Source organism: Candoia aspera, chromosome 1, assembly GCF_035149785.1.
Source record: "Candoia aspera isolate rCanAsp1 chromosome 1, rCanAsp1.hap2, whole genome shotgun sequence".
In the NCBI taxonomy this organism is placed as follows: Eukaryota; Metazoa; Chordata; class Lepidosauria; order Squamata; family Boidae; genus Candoia; species Candoia aspera.
This window is the reverse complement of record NC_086153.1, coordinates 225400387-225426161: the sequence shown is the minus strand read 5'-3', so window position 1 is coordinate 225426161 and position 25775 is coordinate 225400387. Positions and strand designations below refer to the sequence as shown.

At 39.9% G+C, this 25775-nt stretch overlaps 1 protein-coding gene across 16 annotated transcripts in view; it reads left to right on the top strand.

Annotated features, from left to right (window-relative positions):
* TNS1 (tensin 1) overlaps window positions 1–25775 on the top strand; it is a 249366-nt gene that overhangs the window by 107605 nt on the left and 115986 nt on the right. For 13 of the 16 annotated variants that reach the window (XM_063288856.1, XM_063288857.1, XM_063288846.1 and 10 more), the window contains 2 exons: window positions 5013–5051; window positions 18328–18369. In XM_063288856.1, the coding sequence (XP_063144926.1) occupies window positions 5028–5051; window positions 18328–18369 (66 nt within the window). In that variant the 5' untranslated portion in view covers window positions 5013–5027. The remainder of the gene's footprint in view (window positions 1–5012; window positions 5052–18327; window positions 18370–25775) is intronic. The other 3 variants (XM_063288853.1, XM_063288852.1, XM_063288844.1) reach the window with 1 other exon arrangement.

Here is a 25775-nt window from a genome sequence, read left to right as displayed (position 1 = left end):
AAGCTTTAAAAAGTTATTACATAAAAACAATTAGGAGTGCAAAAACCTCTTCTCTGGCCTCAGTAGGAAGATAATGCAGGAATGTGCATCTGATGGGCAGGTCGCTACATAAGGAGTGGGGAGTAAACATTTCCTAATGAGACTTGTTAATTACTTGGTAAATTATCTGACATGTTTTTAAGGGGGTACAGGAAATAATTTCAGAAGATACTTCTGGGTGCTGTTGGCCATTGCTGCTGACTGGCCACGCGGCAGTTCCTATGCAGTACTAGTTGAGGACGGAGATCACTTGTTATTAATTTCTTCTTTCTACTTCTTCCTGCGCTGCTCCTCCATGCCTGTGATTTACCAGCTAGGCTACTGTTGGGCATAAGTTTCGTACTCATTGAAATGAGTGCTAGTCCTCTGTTCAGAAATAGCCCAAGATTAGAACTCATGGTCTCCCAGTTCCTAGCCTGGTGCCTTAGCCACCACACCATACTAGCTCTACTATTCAAAGCACCTGACTATACTTGCTCAGCACCACTCCACCCTACATTAAGGAGAGTGATTGGTGATTGTTCTTCCCACTGGCAGATGATGCTTGGTGAAAAGGAAGACGAACCCAGGAAATTCACTAATCACTTTCCTTAATGTGCCCCCCACCCTTAGAAAATTGTAAGGACAGCACTCTTCACTAACCTTGTTACTGAGACAAGGGCCTGCTGGGGCACCAAATTGCTGGCATTCTTTTCTTTTGGCTCAAGGACTGCTAGACTGTACCTTCATGTGGCTGCCTGGTGGTACCCTTTTGTTTGTTTTTTTAAGATGTAACTCCATCAAAGGCAAGGGGAGGGTTTTTTCCCCAGACACAGCTCAGCAAGCAACAAGAACATTGTAGGGGGCAACCTGCTCACACTTGCTTGGAACTATCAGCTGTTCAGGGGTATCCCAGCCCTAGCTTGTTGCCTGATAGGGCTGCAAAAATATGACCTAAGTGTCTCTCTCTCTCTCCCTGTCTTCAACTGACTGGCTCATATCTCCTGGTATTAGCATCACTCTCCCTTGTATGCCAAATACATTTGCCCACTCATAGTCCAAGTAACCCTTGTGTGTCCTAAGATGAACTGTCATTGCCTTTCAGCTCTTTCAGCTTCTTGTGGGCAGCAACTGCAGTGTCTTCACTTATATAGTCCTATGGAGTGCTTCCTGTCTTCTGAGATGTGATGTTACGCATTATGGTACACTCAATTAAGTTATGTTCTATGGTCTGTGATGTGGAACGTCTGGGATTGTTTATGGAAGTAAAGTCATGGATAGAAGAGATACATAATATAGTTTAAGTGTGCTCTTTCTCTGTACTGCTGACACTCCCCCCATGATGCCACCCATTTCATTCCATGAAGAAAGCTGGGCGTCACCTACAGATCTTCAGTACTGGAATGCATCTTAAGATTTAAGAGCAGCATTTAAAAGTGCTTCATTTGTAATTATTCAGTACTGGCAGCTGGGTTCCCTAATGACACATGCATATGCAATTGGCAAATTGTTGTCAACAATTTATTTATTCTCCGTATCAAGATCTGGCCATCGCTATTGCACCAAAGGTCCTCAAATGTTTTGGGTTGGGGACACATTTGGAATTTTGAATATATGTTATTAGTGCCCCCACAAAATGGTTGTTTAGGGGCTTGCCTGTTCACAAAACAGCTGCCTGGTGGGACCTAGCCAGTTAGAAAACTCAGGTGTACCAGAATTTTACCGGATACCCATTCTAGCCAGCTCATGGAAGTCTCTGTTGGCCCTGCATGCACAGCAGTGGCATGTGCAGCTCCTAAACAGATTGCCCCACTTTTGCATTTCTGGACTGCCAGTGCAAAGGAGAGGATACAACAGAAAAGAGAAAACAAAAAAGTTGAGATATGTCTGTACCAGAATTACATGCAAGTGGGGAAAGGCTCTGAGAATACCTTTGTATGTACTGAATGAGTGAGGACATAAGGCATTACAGTGGCAGGCAGACAATACTGGGGCGATGGGAGTAGATGTAATGTCTTTGCTGAATGATGCAAGCTGGTGTGTTGCCTTCAGTCATGTTCAGAAGATACACGGTTGTCAGGCATACCTAATCTGGCAAATGAACCTGTATCTATTAATGAAGATGCAGGAACAGTTTGCAAACCACTCCAAAATGTGGTTAGATTTCATGTGCTCTCACAAGCTAATCTGTTGAGGCCCTCTGCTGTTTGGAAGTCAGTAAGTTCATTCTTCTTTTCTGTTTACAACAGTAAAGATTATAAGCAGTTTCCAGTACAAAGAGGAGAAAATAACTGGCTCATTATAGAAGGACATCTCCCAAAGACCAAAAGGCCAAATGCAGTTGCCTCTGGAAATGATTGAAACTAAAGTTTGGCTGGATTTGATGTTTACATGGCATTTGTGGGGGGAAAAAAAAAAACCCTCCTCATCCCTTTTTGTTCTATAAGCATTCTGTAACATGGGGGTTCAATTAAGTGGATAGACTTCTCTTACTTGAGGCCAACTTTCTTTTTTATTATTACTTATTTTATAAGTACTCAAAATAGTTTTTCCACATAAAGGGCCTCTGGGGATCAGATGAGCTAGTTAGGTTGGGGAAGCTTCTTGATCACCTAGGAGGCCCCTGAGCTATGAAGGCAAAGGGGAAACATTTTTAATATTCTAAAATGCTATGTAGCAACTTTTTTTTTTTCAAAGAGTTCCCTGAAATTCAGAGTTAATGATGGCCCAGGAAGAAAACAACAACCATGGTCAGTTGCTTCAAAATCAATAACTTTCGTGAAGAAATCCCAGTACTTAAACCCTAATACTAATACTAATAACAGCATATTATGATTACTTGCTCATGGTATATATTTATTTATTTATTTTTCAAATTTTGCCACTGCCCATCTCCCCCCAAAAGAGGGACTCTGGGAGGTTTACAGTAAAGCTAACAAGTTAAAAACAATAGCCATAAATGGTATATAAAATATAAATACAAATGCAAAATATAAATATAAAAAAATAAAAATAAAAATAAAATCCAGATGGCAGTAAAAGATCTAATTCAGTTCATATGTATCTGAGGAGCACTCTAAGGTGCCAGCCATCGCCAAGAATAACTGCTACCCTTCCCACCCCAAACAAGGCGGCAGAGCCAAATGTTCAGGTTCTTCCGGAAGGCAAGGAGAGAGGGGGCTTGCCTCACGTCCGGCGGCAGGATGTTCCAAAGGGTGAGAGCCACTGCAGAGAAGGCCCGCTTCCTGGACCCCGCCAAACGGAATTCTCTTACAGACGGGGTCCATAACATGCCCTCTCTGCATGACCGAGTGGGATGGATCGATGTAATGGGGATGAGATGGTCCCTCAGGTAACCTGGACCCATGCCATGTAGGGCTTTAAAGGTGGTACCCAACACCTATGTCAGGGTTATTCGTTAAATCTGAGATGATGATGAAGAGAATATGTGGATAACAAATTCATGTCAAAGACTAAACCACTGTTATGCTCCAGAATCTAGGGTACTTTAAATCTCTGGCTATCATGTATTCCAGTGGAATTCAGGGCCATCATGCCACTGTTGTTTCCCTGTTCTTCTTTATCTTAAAAAGTAGCTATGGCTGTGAGAAGATGTAACATCTTCCAGATGTTACAGACCTTCAGAACGTAGGGTTTGTCTGTTATTTTAGATCAGCACTGTGAAATGAACCCATATGAAAGAGAGTTTGCAGAAATGCTTCCTGAGCACTGATCTGAAACAACATACTTTTCTGATGTAAACTAGTTATCTTACGGTGTTGAGCAAGGCATGCTAGTATTCAACAGGATGTAATGCAAAGCTGAGCAAGATCAACGTTATATTTTTACTCCAAATTAGAGCTATCAGGACTTGTACAAAAAAATTCACTGGGCTTTTCCATCTCTTTGCCGCTTTCTAGAAAGTCAGGATGTACCTGATTTAGCATTTATTCTTTCATATCTTTGTGTATGTCTGCACACAACCATAGATTTCACTGGGTGATTTTGGGTCCATCACACTCTCTCGTTCAGCTTCTTCACATTCCACATTCTGGAAATAAAATGAAGGGAAACCTGAATGTAAGCCCTATTGAATTCCATAGGGTATAAATGTGATAACCAGTTTTGGTGGTAGATGCAACACTTTTTTTTTGAAGCTAAGGGACACAAGATGCAAGAGATTGACACGGTGGTTTCCCCCAAATGGGCTGAAATTTCCCATTTTATTTTACTTTGATTTTTGGAGTGGCATTTTTTATAGTTTATGTTTGCTTCTGTTTTCATGGTATGAGAACTGCACAGTTCTCATACTGCACATTATTACTACTATTACAATTACTATTATTATTTTCAGCCATAAACTGGGCTGTTTTTGAAAGCTGCCACTAAAATTTGAAAATAAAGGATGCAAAAAATGGGTTCAGGGCCTAATCAAAGCCCACAACTGCAACTTGCCCAATTCCTGCCTTATTGTCAAGTAGTTGCTTTCTTTAAAGTTGTAAAAACTAAAAAATTAAAGTAAGTGTCAAAACTGCAGTATTCCTGCCCTTACCCACTGATGTTTACTTATAATACCCAATCTCTGGGCTTGGCAGCTCTTGGACATACTGTGCTCCTCTGTTCTCTGAATTACAGCTTGAAACATGTTGTCTAGCAAGCAAATCCTCTGTAGAGTACAGCCTTGATAAGAGTTTTCACTCCTGGGCAGTTGCTTGAGAAAACAAGTTTATGCGGGCTCTTACAGTGGGGTCATGCAATCTCTGTACATTTTGGATCCTTTCCCAAGCACCTACTCCAAAATCTGCTGAAATTTCAGTTGCTTTACAGGGAGCAAATAATTTCCACCTACAGATAGAGCAGCTCAGCATCAATGTGACTGCTGTTAGATGGTAAAGAGGGAGGTACCTCCATTGCTCAGGTGATGTGTATGTTATCTTGCTTTTTCTGTGTTCCCATTGCTAATGTTTGGTCTCTTTTGTGCCTTGCTCTTATAGGCTGCCACACCTTGCATGCCTGCTGGCAATCATGAGCTGGTAAGTGTGTTTTCCTCTTCTTTTCTTTGTCCTTTGCTTTTGTCTATCCTGCTTTTCTGCCCAGGAAATTGCTTAAAGGACTTGATCTTTGAGATGAAGATATGTAGGTGAAGTTTAAGAATTATAAGAGGCAACAGCTTGTTGGAAAAGCACCCATATGTGTGCAAACTGTGCTGCAAGTATGGATGTTCTTAATGGGTTTTTCTGAACATTTCCAAAAATATGACAAATGGAGAAAATATTAAAAAAAACCCTGCACATTTCATATCATAGAGTTTGGTTGCATACAAACAAGATCTGTATACCTTTCCATTAAAACCTGAACATGAAAGAAAAGCAGGAATATTCTTATATTTGTTTTGAGAATGTAATTATAGATACGTATTTTACTGCTTGTATACTTACTGGTATACATCATTTTCAACATGTGTAATGGATGATAAGGAAGCATATTTCCCATTATGCACTAGGGCTTCTGACTGGTCTTCTCTGTCAATATGCTGGATCCCTCCTGTACTTTCTACTTTTTGGATCTACCAACATAATTATACCATTGAATTCAACTCGGCATCTTGCTTTTGATATCACATTAGGGTTGTAAAGATTGTCTAGCCATTCTTCCATTGGTGAAAATACAATGACTTATTATCAACTGTTGAACTATGCTATTTGGATACTGATCTAGATTTGTTCCATGCCAATTTGGTGTACTTGTGAAGGTGCTGGATAAGAAACTGGGAGATAGTATGTTCTAGTCTTCTCTTAGATGTGGAAGCTGGCTTGGTGACTTTGGGCCACTCTTTCTCTCTCTCTTTTAGCCCAACCCATTCTCACAAGGTTTTTGTTATGGTGAAGATAAGAGGTGGGAGAATAATGTATGCTCCCTTGAGTTGTACAAAATAAAGGCAGGATATGATGATGATGATGATGATGATGATGATGATGATGAGGAGGAGGAGGAGGAGGAGGAGTGTAACATACACACAGAAGAGCCTCTCTCTCCTTTGAGCAATGAAGTTTGCATGGGCTAAGGAGCTGTTATAGGGCTAGCAAGAAGCAATATTGTCTTTGTTTACCTTTCTCACAGGTGAGAGATTACTGAAAGCCTGTCAAGATTTGCCTTGCTTAGAAGACTTCTCATATATCCTGTGACATTAGGACTAAGACCTCACAATGGCTCAGAAGCCTAAGATCAGAAAATGATATCCTGAGATTTCCTGGATGTTGTAAGATTTGGCTGATGAGTTGGAGTGAAGCCCATATAAAATCTTCCTAGTTTGGATGACCTCAAGTAGGGAAAAAGTCATAAAAACAGATTTCCAAGAATACCAAACCTTTAATAGGTAGATTTATTGCAGCAAAAGTAATGCAATCATTACAAAAGAATTCCAGTGACTGCCCAGTAACAGTCCAATGACTGCACAGTAGTCACTATTTACAGTGAATTCAAAATTCAAATTATTGTGTTTCTTTCCCTTGTCTATGTGATATAATGGCCTAGAAACCACTCCCTTTTCAACAGGAGGGATGGTATCTGCTGGTAACAGGGTATTTCCTTCAGACCATATGGGAATTTAATGTCACAATGTTGCTTTAAAATCTTCCTTGCCCTTTTGTTGAAAAAAGTTCTTGAGTTATTGACAAGTGACACATATCAATAATCCATTGCTACAGATCATGTGTAGATTGCAGGTATTCAGAGATAACTTTCTCAGCCAGCCCTGCTATCTGAAAAATCCACAGTTCTTCATGTCACTAGATTCAAATAGTATGTATAAAGGAAAGAAGGGCACATGCATATTTAACACAGCAATCTGCACAGAGTCATATTAAAAATCTTCTTGATTTTACCCTAAAATGTGGCAATAAGACAAGTCCAAACTATATCTTAATAACACATCTCTTTGAAAGCTCCCTGGGAATTCTTAATCAAGATAAACTAAATAGTTAGAACACAACCTAAAACCACAATACTAATAATTGTTGAGATTATTGTTATGGCCTGTTGGCATAAATTCTGATTTATTCCAATTTGTAGAATAACCAGAGAGGATATGAAACTCACGCATTAATGAAATGAGATTAGGAATAGAGAGTTTTGGTCTGTCTGTAAAAGTTAATATATGATCTGGTCCTTTGATAATTATGGTAATTTTACTTTCTGTTAAAAGCAAACTCTATCTTACTATCTATTGCTGAAGAATGGGAATCTGCATATCAGTTGCATCCCCAATAAATGGTGTAATATTAATTTATTTGAGTCTGAAGAATGTATTGAATCCCTTTTTCAATCTTGTTGCTTGGTGCAATATAATAAAATTCTACTTTGGAATCATAAGACAATATTAAGTTCATATTTAACAGAGACTAAACTAATGATATTGGTCAGGAAATGGGTAGGGATAATAAGGAATTAATAATTCAATAACTTTTCCCTTTAAGCTTGTTGCTTCATTTTATAAGCAGCATATGTGATCATTCAACCTCAGATAAATACTTTGGAGATGCCCTGTATCAAAGACAGTGATGTAACTGAATCACTGTTAATAGAAAAAAATTCTGCCATTTCCTGTTCCATCTGTTTAATAAAATCTTTTCCATTCAGCAAAGATACATTCAAGGACCATATAAAGAATGTACATACTTTTTAAAAAAGATAAAACAGTATGATTCGCAAAAGCATGGACTGAAATTGTAATAGAATCACATGCTTTAAATTTAGAAACCGAAGAATGAACTATCAGGAAATCATCTAACCAAAAAGAATTTCTCTGCATGGAAGGAAGGAAAGTATATTCCCTTTGGGGAGGATTAATACAACACAAAATATTCAGTCAGTTAAATTCATTCATGTAGTCTTGCAAAATATTATGAATCTGAGAATATAATTTAGGTAGTGAAATCTTAAAAGGGATTAAAAGTTTAATTCAAATCACTTCCAGCTATTACATGGTCTGCTGATTTAGTTTACAGATATTAAAAACAATTATGTGTTTGTGGTTGGACCATATAAATTCAAGATTCCTAAATACTGATGACCCAGTTTGTCAATAAGTATTTAAAAATGACTTCTCTATCTGATACTTCTTCAGTTTAGAAAATCTGTTAATTAAAATGACAACACTTCTTGACTGTTTAGAATTGTCACTTATATAAACCTCTTCCATCCAAACTTTCCATAAAAGGGGAAATAGGGGTCCTACAGATAAACAAGTTCAGTTCTCTTCCTACCCTTTTCCTTAAACTTGGTTCATACTTGTTTAGGCTTAGCTGGAGACCAAGTCCTTTAATATTTCATGTTACTAAGGAGACTGCCATCAGATAGTCTTAAAAGCAATGATAAAGAAAAATGGCATATGCTATATCCATCCATGCTGCATCTGGATTGTATCAAAAGACAAGCTACTTCTTCCCAAAATGAGAAAAATGCATTAATTAAGAAAAAAGCAATAATAAAAATAATATCTCTAAACCCTGTTTTGCAGTAGTTAAAATTGTTAGATAAGCTAATCACATGATTAAATACTATAGAAACCAATAGGGGAAGGGAAAAAAGTTCTACTGATCAGCCTATATGGATTTTTAATGAAGGCAAATTTAGAAGAGAAAAAGGAAAAGGAAGGGGCAGGAGGAGAAAACACAAGGGGAGAAAAAGGAATACAGGATAGTAAAAACTCCTGCTGTTTGTAATAATTCCCTGTAGCCGATTACATATATAAATATAATAAGCATGTGTGTTATTAAGAGCCAGAGATAAGTTTAAAAGCCTGGATAGAAATAATCATACAGTAATAGCAAAACATGAGAAAAAATAATTAATCCTCCTCCTTCCATGGAAGCTTAAAGGGATAAGATTTTTTTTATTTTTTTACATGATTACAAAATGATTTCTAAGTGCCATTTGATAAGCATAATTATAACTTTAAAAATCAACTAGAGACCTGGTGAAATATGGAAGATTCAAGCAATATTTCTCTTGGTGTTGAACATCTGTGTTGTTGAACTTCTTTCGTACGATCTGGGAAAATGTAATACGAGATTTATAATCTCTACTTTCAGTTACTCAGCGGATCAGTCCTTCTTGTAAAATGTCATTCTTCACAACAAATATAGGAAACTTCATAATGAATGGTTGAGGTTTACCAGCTGTACAAAAAGGAGAAGATGGAATGTCCTGAGCCTTCTCAATATCTAGCTGATAATCTTCAGGCAGAGCCACTACTTCCTGTGTTAGAGCTTCCCTAAAAACACCAGCAGACCTGTTGCACCTGAGCAAAGGCCTGGGCATGGCCTTTACCTGCCCTCTTTTGTGGGTGGGGGCTGCCTTTCAGTCAGTCTTGACTCCTGGTGACTGCCTGGACAAATCCCTGCAGTTTTCTTGACAAGGTTTTTCAGAAGTGTTTGCCGTTGCCTGCTTCCTAGGGGTGAGAGAGAGTGACTGGCCCAAGGTCACCCAGCTGGCTTTGTGCCTAAGGCAGGACTAGAACTCACGGTCTCCTGGTTTCTAGCCTGATGCCTTCACCACTATGCCAAACTGGCTTTCTCTACCTGCCTATCTAGTAGTAAATCACAGACCTCCCCCTTCAGAGGGTGTGCATCCCCAATGAGAGCTATCGGTGGGTCAGGCAAAATGCTAGATGGTTTCTGGGTAAGCAGCAAGTCCAGTTTTCCAAGTTTCAGTATCACTTGTTTCTTCCCATCCCATTCCTCACAACCTCCAGGCAAAGACTTTTTCTGCCAGGGATGGCGACATATGATTTGGTAGTATCAACATATTGGTGATGCCTCATCCTTAACTGACTTCTCCCTCAACTTCATATAGATATTAAACAGCAGAGGGGAAAGGGATGCTCCCTGTGACAACCCATAAGTGAGCAGCTTTTTGAATGTCTTCTGCTCTCCCACTCTCCTGCCTCATATCATCTGCCTAGGAAGAAGTGGAACATGCTCTCCATTCCTAACCCTGGGCAGGCGGCTCAGAAGGGTACTGTGGTCAATGGTATCAAAGGTCATCAGGAGGTCTAAAGGGACCAGGAGGGGTGCAGTCCCTTATCCAAGCCTTGACAGAGGTCATCTGTCAGGGTGACCAGTTGGTTTCTATTCCATGCCCAGGTTTGAATCTTGTTTGGAAAAGAACTAGATAATCTGCTTCTGCTAGGACATTGAATTCCAATTCCATCATTCTCTCAACAACCTTTTCTAAACAGGGATGGTTTGGGATGAAACACTATTGGTCCAAATCAGCTGGATCCAGGAAGGGCCTCTTCAAGGCAACAGGCATAACCCTTCCCCAAAAAGGCAGGGATCATCTCTTTGATCCAGCCATCATCCTACTGCATTGTGCTTCCTGAAAGATCCAGTTTGGGCATGGATTGAGACCACATGTGGTAGAACTCATCCCACAGATCACCCTATCCACTTCCTCAGAATCAAGATACCAGAATTAGTCTCAGGTATCCAGGACTTATTATGCTTGAGATATGTACTCAAGGAGCAATAGTGAAAGGATAGCCAAAGTAGGTCCTTAGATAAATTAGAACTGAGAGTTTTTTCATCACCCATACACCTACATGTACACACTCACATCAGTTGATCATTTAATGGGTGTAATTATTCCATGCAATTCTGAGCAAACTGTAGCCCAAGGGCTGGTGCTTACTTCTTTCTTGCCATCCACGTTGGGCTTTCCTGCATTCTTCAGTTGTGTGACAAATTTGGGCAAGCCCCTTGGAGTGATCCCTTTCATTGAAGGTTATTGCTGTACACATTGGATCTCCTGCACCAAGTTAATCATTACCTCTATTGGGATGTTGCCCTCCCATCATATTTACATTGCATTCCACTATGGTTAATATAACAATACTTTAACACAATGAGGTTTTTATTTTGTTTTGCTTTGTTTTTGTGTGGGAAGTGTCCAGCTTTCAAGGGCAGATTCTTTTGGCAGATTATATTCTACTGAGCCTGGAAGGGTGGGGTCTGTCTTAGCAAAAGCTTCAAATTGCTTGGTAACTCTTGCATATTACAACCACCCACTTGCTGGGCCAATCATACTATAAGCCCTAGTCTGGCTCTGCCAAGTGTGACTCAAGCAGAGTTTAGTGGTGGAAACTGTGTCCTTGGCTTACCCAGGAAGTGGGGGTGGGTGGGATGGATGCTTGGGGTCAGCCCCGTAACAGCTATATAGTAAGAAAAGCCACTTTTAGAAGAAACCTGAAGATCATTTCCTTGATTGGGATAACTAGGGCAAATGTTTTCTATTCAGGGGATGAATATTTGCCAATACTTGCCCTTAAAATAAGCACAGCCTTTCATAGAGAGAAGAGTTTCCACTATGGGGTAGCATCTGGAAATCACAGGGGTGACAAATTTGATGCTGATGTAGGCTTGCTTAAACAACATGTGTAAGAAAATTGCATCCCTGTGATCATGTAGCACAAAACTGGGTAGGAGCTTGGCTTGCCATTCAAAAAGAGAACTTTGTTTTAGTTATTGTGATTATCCAGGCAAGGTTTTCAGGGAAGCTGAACAGTGGAGGAAAAGGTTTTTTGGAGGAGTAGCATTGTCTTTTTTGGGACTCTGCTCCATGCATTTGAGAGATGGGGTTATTATTCAAATTGCTGCAAAGTATTTGGTTGTTGTTGTTTCAGTTTTGCAAAAGGGCTGAGAAATCTCAAGCAGTCTCAGGACAGCTTGACAGGGGAACAGATGTGGTCAGTGGTTGGTCCATGTGTCAGCTCTAGGTGATGTCATCTCCTCATCTGTCCCATATCTTTCCAGAGGCAGAAAGATCATGTGGATGGAGTGGCAGCCCGTGTCCTAGGGGGTTGCTCTGTATGCATTACGAGAGCAGCTTGCATGTCAGCCCAGATTCCAATGCAAGGATCCAGTGAGCATCTTGACCACAACTTCATATGGCAGCTAAAGAAGCAGGCATTTGCTGCTAAAAGGGGGCATCTGTGAATCAGCATCTGTTGCATTGTAATCAAAGATACACTGTCCTGCCTCTGAACACATTTATTTGTAACTGCCCTGATGGTTACATAGCTTTGAAATGGAACACCCTTGTACAGAGGCAATATATCTTTTATTACTGGGGTTTGATAATAAAAAAGAGATGCTTGTCTCAGAAGCCCCATTTAGGAATACAAAATTATAGAAGTAGAATTGCTTTATCCTACACTTATATCAATAAGCAGAACAGATAGAACAGGCAAAGCTCATGTTCCCAATGCTCAGCTTTTAATGTTCTAATCTGAGAATTTAAATGTGTCTCCATTCTTTGGTGGGCACAGGGGGGTCTTCCAAATATGCTGCGATCCTTTGCCAAAAGCAACTTATGTGGGAAACTTGCTTGCTAGCACTGAGAATGCTTTGGGGGCCATTTAATGATTTACCTGGCAGAAAGGGAACTAGGCAAGTTATCGTTTGGGACCTGTCTTGTGGTGGCGCCTATAGAAAACTTGGCCAAGACCCAAACATATTCAATGTACCTCCAAATCCAGCATCCCCCCTCGAGAGAATAATTGACTTGGGGGGGGGGCGGGGTTTCAAGCTTCTCTTGGCAAGATGCTCTGAAAGACTATTTCCATAAGTGACTTGCTTCTTGTTATCTCAGTACACAGATTAATCTTTGTACACACACTGGCATATTTCAGTATTAAATACACCAGATGTAGGTCCCTGAGAGAGCTTTCCAGGATGACATGGAAATTTATCTGTAGAAGGCACATGCTGTAGCCACTTTGGAACCGTTATTGTGGGCTTGACAAGGAAACTGGGGGATGTTAGAAGTTCTTCTCCTGAAAGCTCCCTGTGGAGATCTGTCCTGCGTCCAAGGATATCTGCCATGCTCTATTATTCTGGCAGAATGTTATCATGTTGAGAGTTCCTTGACATGAGCAGAGTTCTAACTCTACTTCCCAACATTAGTAAGGGAATGCTTCTCCTGAAAGCAGTTGCTGCGCCAAATTCCTAATGCTTAGGATCCACATTACCATTAGCAAAGGTTCTTCTCCTGAAATAGATACTCCTTTCCTTTTCTTCCCATCCTGCAGTATTTGCACTGGTCCCTGTCCCCTGTTGTTGAGTTTTTGCCTGTTTATAATTTGCCTGAAAACCCCATGTTACATAGAGATGAAAGAGATTATCATATTAGGTCAAGATCTCCTCCTGAATTGGTCTTGCATATTTTTAAATACATAGGGTTGAGATGTGTCTTTTCACAGAATTTGGTCTGTGACTTGCAGGGAGGAAAAAAGCCAACACCAAAAAATGAATGTTAGTAACATTATGAGCAATCCTAAACCAAGGCATGATCATATATTCAGTAACCCAGGACATCACACTTTCCTTGCCTGAAGGTCCTTTCAGGGATACTTACACTATGGTGTTCCTACAGGGATACTTACACAGCTATGCTGGCTGGAGAATTCTGGGAGTTGAAGTCCACACATCTTCAAGCTGCCAAGGTTGAGAAACACTGTACTATAGTGTTCCTACAATCCCTCCAAAGTGTTTTGAATTGACCCTTGAAATCATCTTCAAGCCTGCTACTCTCAGGACACTGAAAGCAGGCAGGGAACACTGAAACCCATTAAATGCTCACTATAGCCAGCCAATGGGAGGGAGGCTACTAAAATAATCAAACATGCCTCTCCCCCGCACCCCCCCCCACCCCGAGCCTGGCAACTTTGCCCTTGTTCTACATCAGGGTTTCCCAAATGGTGAGGTGTACCTCCCTTGGGGAGGTGCAGACAGAGTCCAGGGGAGGTGTGAAGAAGCTTTTAGTTACATTGTTACAATTAAATCCACCTTTCCCAAAGTTTTATTGTATTGTTTTCATTGTTTATTTGTGTTCATTTTGGTGTTTGGATTTTTAGGGGAGGTGTGTACATTAAATTACATTAAAGGGACGTGTGATGGCAAAAAGTTTAGGAACCCTTGTTCTGCATAGAAAAAGGGAAAAGAAATGAATTGCTATCCTTTGCCTTTCCCCATACCACCTCCACTGTCAATTTTCCTTCATATAAATCCACACTGAAAACTGGAATGATGGCATGACACGAACGTTGTGTAGCCAGGCACTCTCCCCAACAGTTGCAATCAGGGTTATCACTTTTAGTAGCTAATGTATATGAATGAGGCAGAGAAACTTAACTGCTTGCTTGAGTCCAGAAATTGGGGGGCACGCTGAGGCAAGAGTTCAGAACAGGTAGCATCCATGCTGGATCAGTACAAATGTTGTGGATGTAGAAGCTGTAGATGACTCGTCCTGCACTTATTCATGGAATTTATTGGCAATGCAGACACTGTTATCTCCTTTTTCTAACCTTCCTATTTGCCTGCTCATTTTCCATCTTTTTTCTTTCCCAGAAAATCTGTTCAGGAGAGGAAAGACAGAATAGCTGCCTCATGCCCTTTGTCTGATAGCAATAGGGGCATTCCATCTGGAACATTCCTTTTGACTTGCATGTCTAAATTCTATTGGCTGGAGTTGAGACATGGGGACCCTGGCGGGAGTTTGCAGGATATTGAGTTGACTTCATCTATTCTCCCATGCTATGGTTGCATCTTCAATTTGTGATACATTGTTCTGAGCTTTGAATGGAAAGAAAGCAGGAAGGTACTGATGCTGCAAATAATGAACTTGAACTGAACAGCTGAACAAGAATTGTAAACACTGACTCAATCTTCTTTCTTATTAGCAGAAGCCAATGGATTTGGGACCAATTTTTAGGAATTTAGGAAGTCATTTACTGTAGCTGTAGCAGTGTGCACAAGAGCTATGGTATCTTGTGGCACAGATATGGGGAAACAATTTCTGAACTAAGAAAGAACTGAGTTGCTTAAAAATAATGATTAAAAGTTTGATAAAAAAAGCTGTGAGGAAAATCTTACAAAAGATGCATTAATATATGTGCACAACATGAGAATTTAAAACACGAAGTGGAACCTGGAACTGTTGCAGGATCTAATGGGTAAAGCTTTAATTTTATTTCCATTTTAACCAAGACTCTGACAGCACGGCACATAAACCACAGAAAACACTGGCCCATTGTAAGCTTCCAAATAGCCTTAGGTATGGTTGACATTTCATGATTGCTGGCTTGGAAACAAGTACCTTCAGTAGCACTGAGCCTCAGTGCTTTTATTATTTGTATCAGTTCAGCAAAGAGGAAGCAGTTTTTACAAGTAATTCAGATGAGCTAGGAACCCATGCTTCTTTGCTTCATCAAACTTCAGGTTGTTAATTGCAGTATGCTTTGAACATTTAACATCATTCTGGGCAAAGAACCAAGCAGGAAGAAATTGTGTTTATTTGCCTATTGATTTGATTTTTTTAAATAATGATTTTGTAATTAACTGTCAAGATGGTTTTCAATAAAGTGGATTTAAAGTACTAATTTTAATATTACCCATGCTTTGACTGCTATGGATGAATTTTTAAAAAGGCAATCTCATATCATAAATATGCTAGTGAAATATTGTCTGTTATATTAGGATTAAATTAAGGTGCTGCTCAGGGAATGGTTTAGTTAGCCAATAATAAAACTACTTCCAAATAAAATGGACTTAAATGCTGTTCTAATACCTGAAAGGAAACTGCTGGACTGATGTAGATCAGTCATAAAACACAAACATTGCAAAAGGTCCTAAATTTAATTTTTTAAAAATAATTTTATTAAACGTTTTTAAAAAAGCAAAAACTAATACAAACTAATAAAAAGTAAGAAAGAAAAAAGAAAAGGAAATCAAAGAGAAAGGTAAAAGTGCAAGAAAGAAAAAAAGAAAAAGAAAAAAGATACAAAGAAGTGGCTTCTTTCTATCTTTCTTTCTTTCTTTTTTATTTTTCTAAATTCAATTCCTGACCTTTCTAAATAAAACAGAGAAATACTTCAGACAGAAACCCTGAAATGCCATTCCTGACAGTGCTGATACCATTAGGCTAGAATGGACCAAGAATAGGCAGCTGTCTACACTTCTAGGCATGCACTTCAGCTGCCCAGGGAGGTAGTTCTGTAGAGACTTTTAGGATTGGGTGGCATGCACATAAATAAATAAGTGAATAAATAAATGCTCCCATCCACAGAGCCACTTAACTGGGGTTGCCACCACTTCTAAATGCTGTAAATTTTCATCTGTGAACAAAAAACAGGCAGCCCAGCATATGGAAGACTACCTCAATTTACTAGGGAGCAGGTGCATGAGATGAAGAGAGCTTCCCACAATAGATAGAATGCCTGTAGCAGCTATGTTTTTTGTAAGGCCTTTGTATGTTTGCAGGCTGGAGAGAGAGGGAACCTAAAGTTAACCCTCTTTTCAGAGTTCAGATAACATGACATGGCTTGGTCAAGGAAAGGCACCCACAATTATATTTCACGATTAATTGGAGGCTGTTCTTGCCTGTGGTATCTTTAAACTATCTGTTTAAGTATGTCATATGAACATAGCTTTGTAAATGCAACTCGCACTAAGAAAAAGCTGGCGGTAATCAGTTAGTCTGCAAAAACAGCGCATTTTGTTTAGTTAGCCCAGAAACGTTTGCAAGTTGCTGGGTATGATTTTCGATCAGTCTTTCCCCATTTGTATCACCCCACTTATGCCCGGGTATGTTGTCATCATTTGTAATATGAAGCGTGCAATCCATAAAAATATGGATTTTATTGATGGATTTTCTTATTTGCAAATTGATGTGGTTATATGCAAAATAGCTGGTTTTCTAGATCAGAGAACACTCATTGTAGGCCACAGTTGGGTCAGACTATGCACGGGCAGGCCTTGATGCAAGTTTTGACTGGCATGGATAAAGATTAGAAATTAAGTTGCTTTGGAGTAAATTCTTCGACAGTTACCGAAACTGATATTCCCTCAGCTTTGTACTGTATGTTCTGACCTAGCAGTACTTCTCTAAGGTCTCAACATTGACCCTGAGTTGTTATTAACTGGACAAGCTTGGACTGAACCTGGAACCTTCTGCAAGCAAACTGAATGCTGTGTGTAATGCTTTTCCCATAAAAGGAGAGGCATGTTCTTGCTCCTGGCAATAGGGCTTAAGATACTGCCACAGCATTTCAGGACAAACAGTGCTGAAGAAAAGGCAAAACCTGTGTTGGCTGTGCTGTTATCCCAGTATGCCGTGTATGCAATCTGCAAATCAGAATAGGCTAAGCTCAGGCATCTAGCCATTAAAAAAAAACCATGTGGGTACAGTTGTATCGTTTTATAATCAGTGAAGGGGGCCTTTGGAAACAAACCCTTCCAGTTTTCTAGGACATCAGTTGTGTGCCGTTTTTAAAAAAAAACCAGAATTATATCCTCTCCAGTAGTTTACCCAATTCTGTTAAGCCTCTGGCTTGGGGTTTGAAGCTTCTCTGCTGCCAAAGCCAACTGCAGGAAACCACTGGAGCCTTTGAACAAATTTGATGGCTTGTACTTCCTCAAAGGAAGGGCTGAAGAACCTAAGAGCCCCATGAGGTGATTGTTTTTTAACATTACAAGTAAACATGTCAATGAGTGATCCACCATGATCAGATCTCATGCAGATATTAGCAAAACAAAGACAAGATTTGAAGATGAGGATTCAGATGAGAACCACGGTGCTGGAGAAAATAATTCATCCTGTCTTGCCAGTAAAAGCTACCATTTTTTCAGGTAGTTGCCACACGGGACTTTTAGTCCAGAGACTTCTGTGGAGTGCAGAAAAAGAAAAAAGATAGAGGATACTTTTGTGGTAAGGAATGAGAGATAAGGAGCTGCTGTCAAAATTGGAGCAGAAAGACAAGTGGTACTGGAGAGAGAGAAAGGATGGACAGTGAATTTGGAGGCGTCAGAGTCTCCTGAGGCTGAAGGAACTGAAGCAGAAGGACTATGAGATGGAGTTGTTGAGGGTAACTAAGGGAGGGTTCACGCATTAGCTCAGAGAGAGATGATAGAAAAAGGACCAGACAGAAAACACAGAGTTAAAATTGTAGCAAACCACTGTGCACAGTTATAAAGCCCTTTTGACTTAATACATGTTTAAAATTGGCTTGAATGATTTGTTATGCACTCAACATTAACTTCCTCTCTATCCTTTAAAATTCAACTTTGTCATTAACTGGGGAGACTGGCCCGGCTTCCAGGGATTCCAGACCTTTTGAATCTGCTACCACAGTTACAGGAAGGAAGAGGGACATAGGAAAGTTGTTTGGGAATATGAACGTTTGTTTTATAAACAGGAGCTTTAAATTTGAACTTGGCTTTCATGCTTTCTCTGTTTTTCTTCTCTGTACAGCCATCCACTGAGGAGAGCCCTGCAAAGCATGTAGATACCCCGGTAAGTTTCCCTCTTTTAGAGTTTGGAGGGGAAATGGTGTTAGTGATCCACATTACATTGTGCCCACTTCTTCTGTTCCGTGTCAGGTAGCTCACCCTCTAATTCTCTGCAACCTTTCCGGCCATGAGAGCTGCCCAAACCCTGGCTCTTACAGCTATTTCAGTCTTTCCTTTGTGTTATCACGTTTCTAACCCATTTGGAAGTAGAACTGCATCTTATTTGCCAGCTGAACTGAAGGGTGGGGCTGGGGGATGTCCCTAAGGCCTGTCAACATAGTGCAGCTCTTTGGTCTAGTATCAGGAATGAAACATCACTGCTAAACAGTTGGCAAGTGATATGACTTAGGAAATGGCAAGTGATATGACTTAGGAAATGGCTTCTCTGACATTGCATTAAAGCCAGCTTAATTGAATCCACCTTAATTTATTTACATTTTCATTTTACTCTGCCTTGCCTTTCCACTCCTAGGAAATGGAAGATGGAAATAGATACAAAGCCAAAGCAAAATATAAAATAGTTAAAATCTGGTTGAAACAGCAACTAAAATCATCGTTAATTTGACCCATTAATCCACTTAATTAACCCAAATGAAATTATCTTTAATTCAGTCTAAAAGTCCCAACTGAAGGGAAAGGTTTTGCCTTCTTTCCTAAAGACAGAGAAATTGGGGAATAAGCATAACTCCTGAGGAAGGTGTTCCTAGCCTGGAAACAATGCAGGAGAAACCCAGCTAACACAGTTTAAACGAGCTCCAACCTCTCCTAACTGCACTCAAGATTCAGTCTATATAACCTTACTTAAAATCATTACAAGCTGACTTTGTGAACAGGCACGTTTGGAAGAGCCGTCTTGAGTTGTGCTTCTCATTTTTCCAAAAATGATTTGGAAAAAGCACCTTGGATCTTGCATAGACCAGAGCCCTGCACTTCTCTGCTTCATTAAAGCAGCCTATTGTTTTTTCAGGCTTTTCAGGCACAACGACAACTTTTCTTAGATTTGCACAGAAACCTGAAAAATTATGGGCTGCTTTAATGAAAAGTAGAGAGGTGCTGGGGTCAGGCTTATGCAAGATCCAAGACACTTTTCCCCAAATTATTTTTGAAGCATGAACAGCCCTAATTTATTTAGTAGATTTATGCATGGGTCATAAATTCAATTCAATGGTCCTTGTTGAGACAGAGTAGAACTAGAGCATCAAGTCCTAAACAGAAAAAAAATCCAACATTGTTTTTCCAATGACAGTGCAATAAAATCATCCTTGCACATTCTGAACATAACATTCACTAATATGGGAACAAATTTAGGAAACTCAATATTAAGAGCATTGTGAAGCACTTACAAAGAAACCAGAAGTCAAATACACTGACATCTAGGCCTTACACGAAGTGTATATTCACTTTGTTACCCCGAGAAAAGAAAGCTAAGTTTCAAACCTATTGTGATAGTTTTCCTGTTTATTGGAGAATAATTGGAATATACGGTGTGTGTGTGTGTATGTACACTATATGTGTGGCTTGACAATATTATGCAATTCTGAATTCTGAAGGTGCTTTTTCACTATTGATTATGTGACATCAAGTCGTTGTCAACTCTTTAGCAACCACATTCTTCATTCTACATCTAAGAAATATCAATCTTATAAAAGTCATTGTCAAAAAGTATTGGAAAGTGGTTACCTGGGCACTTAGTATCTAGCATTGCTCCCATGGGTGGTCTGGTTGCATGTAGCTGTAATATCTGGTAGGGAATGGAAAGTCACCGAGGTATCTTCTGTTAACTACATAAATGCAAGAAACATTTTTTTCTAGTTACAAAATTAGCAAGTACAATCTGTGATTTCCTGCTTTAAAGAAGGAAGTATGAAAGAAAAGGCCCAGTCTGTTGAAATGTAACATCTGGATCAGCTCTGAGAGGATGGAAATTTCTTGAGAGTCAAGGAGTGTCTGGAAACAAAACTGTTTTTCTTTGGGAAAAAATGAAAAATATCTTGCCCTAAGCCTGATGTCCTTGTTCAAGGACAAGGCTATGAAGAGGCACTCCCTGCGAAAAGAGCCATCCCAGTTTGCCTGAGGAAATTTATTCATTTATTTAGAAAATGTATATAGCCGCCCATCTTAAATACATAACTCTGGGTGGGGACTATTCCATACAAAACAATTAAAAAATCACCACCCCAACCAGTTTAAAGTAATCTAATACAGGCATACCTCTTTTTATTGCACTTTACTTTATTGCACTTTGCAGATATTGAGGTTTTTTTTACAAGACCCTCCACCAGCAAAAAGATATAACTCGCTGAAGGCTCAGATGATGATTAGCATTTTTTAGCAATAAAGTATTTTTAATTAAGGTATGTACATTGTTTTTTTGGACATATGCTATTGCACACTTAATAGACTACAGTATAGTGTAAACATAACTTTTATATGTACTGGGAAACCAAAAAAATTGTGTGACTCGCTTTATTGTGATATTCACTTTGTTGCAGTGGTCTGGAACTGAACCTGCAATATCTCTGAGGTATGCCTGTATAAGAAAAGCTTGGGTACTACATAGCAATTCCATAAAAACAACCACATGTATATAGGTAGTCCTCGCTTACCGACCATTCGTTCAGCACTTGTTTGAAGTTATGATGGTGCTGCAAAAAGAGACTTACAACCAGTCCTTGAAGTTCTGGCCATCCCAGCACCCCCGCAGCCATGTGATTGCAACTTGGCAACCAGCTCGCACTTACAATGGTTGCGGTGTCCTGTGGGCACATGATCCCCATTTGCAACCTTCCCTGCCAGCTTTCCACAAGCAAAGTCAGTGGGGAAGACCACAGAGAAGGTTGCAAGTCACTCCAGTAAGTTGCTCATACTCTCCCCTGCGCAGCAACAGCCACCCCGGCCCTGCCATGCTTGTGCCATACCTTACCTGCCTGCCAGCCTGCTTGCAAGCCACCTGGAACTCGCTTAACGACCCACGATCTTTGCTTAACGATAACAGTGGGGAGTTCCAGGATTGCCATTGCTAAACGATGTGGTCACGTGACGTCGCGCTTTACAACTCCATCGCTTAGCAGTGGAAGTTCCGGTCTCAATTACTGTTGTTAACCAAGGACTAGCTGTATTGAGGTCCCCTAACATTCTGACCCTAATGCTTGGGGGAAAGCCAGGTTTAAACAGCCTTCCAAAAGTCCAAGAGGGTTGTGGCTTAGACCCTCACCTAAAACCTTTAGCAAGACTGCCCAGATTGGTAGGTTAGGTTATCTTGCATTAGCTCTGTCCATTCTTGTCGGATACTATGTTATGCCTCTCCAGATAAGCATATCTAATCATTTGCAGTTGTTTTGGCACCTCAGAATCTTTGATCCCATTGCTTGAGGAAAGAGGAGATGAGCTGGCTGCTGCTGCTGCTGCTCATGAGATGCCTTTTTTTTCTTCTTGGCAATCCATCCAATCGTTTAACAATTGAGGAAGCTAAAATCAAATCATGTGGATGTGAACTGAGCAGGGCTTCTGTGTGCTCTGGAAAATAAGAATCTTCTGGCACTGACTCTTTTATATATTAGATATGTAACCTGTAAGCATCAACAGAAGCTCCTCCGTAAGTTTATTGTCATCGGCCTATTAGCCCATGGCCTTTTAGCAATGTCTTTGGAGAGCACTGTTCTAATCTGACATGTGATAGTTCATTTGACTGGCCAGCAACAGAGTCTAATCTATTTTTATATCTATTCAGTGTGGTTGATATATGAGTACAGGGGTTCTCAGGCAGCATATTAGGGTTTCTTTGTTAAGGAAAGCACCAGAGGTGGACCAGTTTCTCAGAAAAAAGCTTTTGTACTACTCATATTTACCTGCAATATGCAACTGTAGTGGCTTCAGTCAAGGAAGTGTCTTGTAAGTACCTAATAAAAGGAGACTGCCCTTCCTTCCTCTCCAGTGCAGCCCTTCGAAGTTCTTGAAAAAGTGTTGAGTAGAGATGGCAGAACCATGAAGAACTGAGCTCAGATATCTGTCAGCAGAAAAAACACCATTGATCCAATGAAAACAGCATATTTTATCTCCATTACTTTGGAGTGAAGGTACAACATAGCCAAGGCAAGCCAGTTTAGTCTGATACTCTGGCAGATAATCAATCCTACATCTTCCATTACTTGCCGCAATACATTTCTGCTCTTCCATTATTTATACCCTGCTTGTGGCCCCTGAGGAAAGTCAACATGCTTAACAGCATAATTAAAGTTAATCAAAATAGTTTGACACAGCGGTAAAATAAATAATGAATCTCATCACCCTTCAAACTGATTAAGTATATTTAAGATATATCATATATATATCATACCCTTAAGTATGATCCTATTTCTGTCATAAATCAGACCCCAGAAGTTACCAACCTGCATAAATACTTTACTGACCCGCTTTTCCTCGAAAAAAGGCCCTTGGCCCATAAGGGAGAATTGGAACTGCTCTATTTCTCCAGTGCCATCTCCAACTAGTTCCTGGTATTGACAAGAAGTGTGAAATCTTCCCATCACGACCAACACAGAAGCAGAGTGTTTGTTGAAGGTAGGGCAGATGCTCTGTCCAGCTTTTGCAAAATTCCTGTATGGAATTTTTTATTACCTAGAGAGACTAGGCAGATGCATGCGTAATAGACTGTCCTAAAAATAAAAATAATAATAATAATAATACCAGAATTCCAAAAATAATTATTGTATAAAACAACTATTATCGGAGGCTGCTATGGGAGGATCTCTCCCCCAAATACCCATTTCCATTTATATTTTTCTAACTTTTATATTTTTTCCTATTGATTTTCTATGGTGGTTCACTATTCAAAACAACGCTTCAGTAAAGACACATCTGTGTGAAATCAATTACTTGCAGACTGCCAGAGATTACTCAGTAACTTCCTGTGTGTTTGTAGGAATAAGTAACCATGGATGAATTACAAGGACAGTGAAGAAGTCCTGGAGACAAATCTGTTGCCTTGGTCCTAGATGAAGTTAAATACTGGACTGTATGTGCTGAAGTTATTAGGGGACCATAATGTGTCTCCTCCTCTGATCTCTTCCCCAGTTAGCCAAATGCAACTTCAGTAGTGGTAACGGGGGAAGAATGGCAGCTGCTTAACTGTAAAATTTGATTTACTCATACTTCCCCAATCGAAGAGAATATACATAGCTCAGGGTTGAACTGTGGAGTCCTTGCTGCTCTCTGAGCTTGGTTGTTTGCTTGGAGACGTTTCATTACCCAGCTAGGTAACATCATCAGTGCTGGTGAGTGTGGGGTTTGCCCCCTGTTTATATGCAGCACCTTGCCTTGCCAGTGCTGGTGGGGGTGTGGTTTTCTCCTTGGTAGTGCCTTGATTGGGGTATTGTTTTCTGCTTGCTTGTTTGTCTGGTGTTACTCATGCTACTGTTATGTTTGGTATATTAAATGTAAATATATAATTTAGTTCAACAGTAATTAAATTTACTGGCTTAATTTTTAAAACTTACTCCTTTGTGCTGCTTCTCTCCTGTGAGGCCTAGGGAACACAAGATCCATTCTGGGAGTTGAAGTCCACACAGCTTGAAGTTGCCAAGGTTAAGAAACACTGCTCTAGAGCAATGCCCCCCCCAAACCCCAGCCATATGCATACCCTGAACAAACTGAATCCTTTTTTCTTGTTCGATGAACATAGGAGGGACCATCCATAGAGAGCACCTTACTTTTGCATCCATGCTGCTTGTCCTCACTCTGGAACTGTAGATATACAGTACGCCTTCCTATTATAAGCTAATAAAAAACATTACGGAAGAATTAAAGAACAGTAGTATATAAGCAATAAATATTCGTTCATGATTTTAAAAGAAAATAGTTTGTTGGTGGTGTTTTTATTTTTTAATGCTTTCCAAAATGTTTCAGGTTTCCAGGTTTTGGAGGGGCAGGAAGGGGCCAAAAAAACCCAACAACCCTCAGAAAAACATTTTTTCCCTAATCCTTCACTTCTCTGAGTTTTGTGATATGAGCTTATTTTAGGACTCATCCTATGCTTCCTGTTATTTCTCTCCTTGAAATTGTAAGTAACTACTTGATCAGTGATTGTCTATTGCACCAAGGCCACAATGAATGTAGTTTGGAAGCTGCATGTGACCCACCCCTATTTTATATGAATAGCTTTGACATCTCACTGGTTGTTTTGTGGCTTTTGTTGCAACAGATTGGCACACACCTTCTTTTCAACTGTAGACAATTAGGAAAGAGGGAAGTGATGCTGAGAGCAATCCCAGCCTTCTAAGAGATTAGTCAGTCCCTCTCATCTTTCTGCCTCGACCTGAATTCTGGACAATATCTCTTCTGATGGCTTAATTTGCCTGGAAGCTGTTATTCCTATCAGCTGATATCTGCCTGACGGTTTCTCGTGGTGTGTGTGTGTGTGTATGTGTGTGTGTTGGAGGGAGTTTCAGGAAGGGTAGGGCTTTATTTCCACTGGAAGTAATAACAAGGGGAACTGTTTATAATTAGGATGCTGCCCCATGAGAGCCAGGGACCAAAGCCATTGCATCACAGGCTATCTACCACAAGCATGATGCCTGCTGTATGCCAGGCTTATGTTGCTGCTTAATCAAATACTCTGCTTTTATTACTGTGTACTTGTTGGGACTGATTTTTAGCATCAGAGAAAGGGATTGTTTTGGATGGCGTTTTCAGAAAGATGGACACCTTGGCTTCAAACTGGATTAGGAAAACTCTATCTCTGCCCAAGGTAAGTCTTTGTTTAAGGCCAGATAGTGGGTATGTGTGGGAAGGAGATGCCAAATTGCATTCTGAGTTACCCCCTGGGAGAAAGTGGGAAATATATTAAACATCTACCAAAAGGAATTTGCATCTGTCTCTGGTCCTTGGTTGGCTGGATGGAATTTTTGGATCAGGCTTTAGGATTATGGGATCATTGCAATCATCAGGGAAATGTGGGGAAGATCATACTGCCTATAGATCTGACTATAGATTGCTATGTTCTCATAAAAAGTTTGGTTTGGTTACTGAATTAATCCATTTTCTGGGTTCACAATATACATTGAATCACAAACTAAATGGACTAGGTTTGGAAAAATGCTAACCAAGGTTTATGTGTTGTACAAACTTAGTATGTTTTTTAAACCGGATCCTCTTCCAAAGCTACAGCATGGGGAAAAAGGTATTCAGTGCCTATGTATCAGCACAAGCCAGCTAATATTTTTTCATTGGAGAAAGAACTTTTTCATATTTATACACCACTAACTTCAGCAGACCAAATTTAAACATGGGTGTTTCACTGTGTTTGTATGTGAGAATAGTTCATGACCTTCTGTGTATATGTCTTTCCATGTACATATGAAGAAGGAAGAACTTTTGTGGATCTGTATGCATGTACAGTATATGAAAGAATAT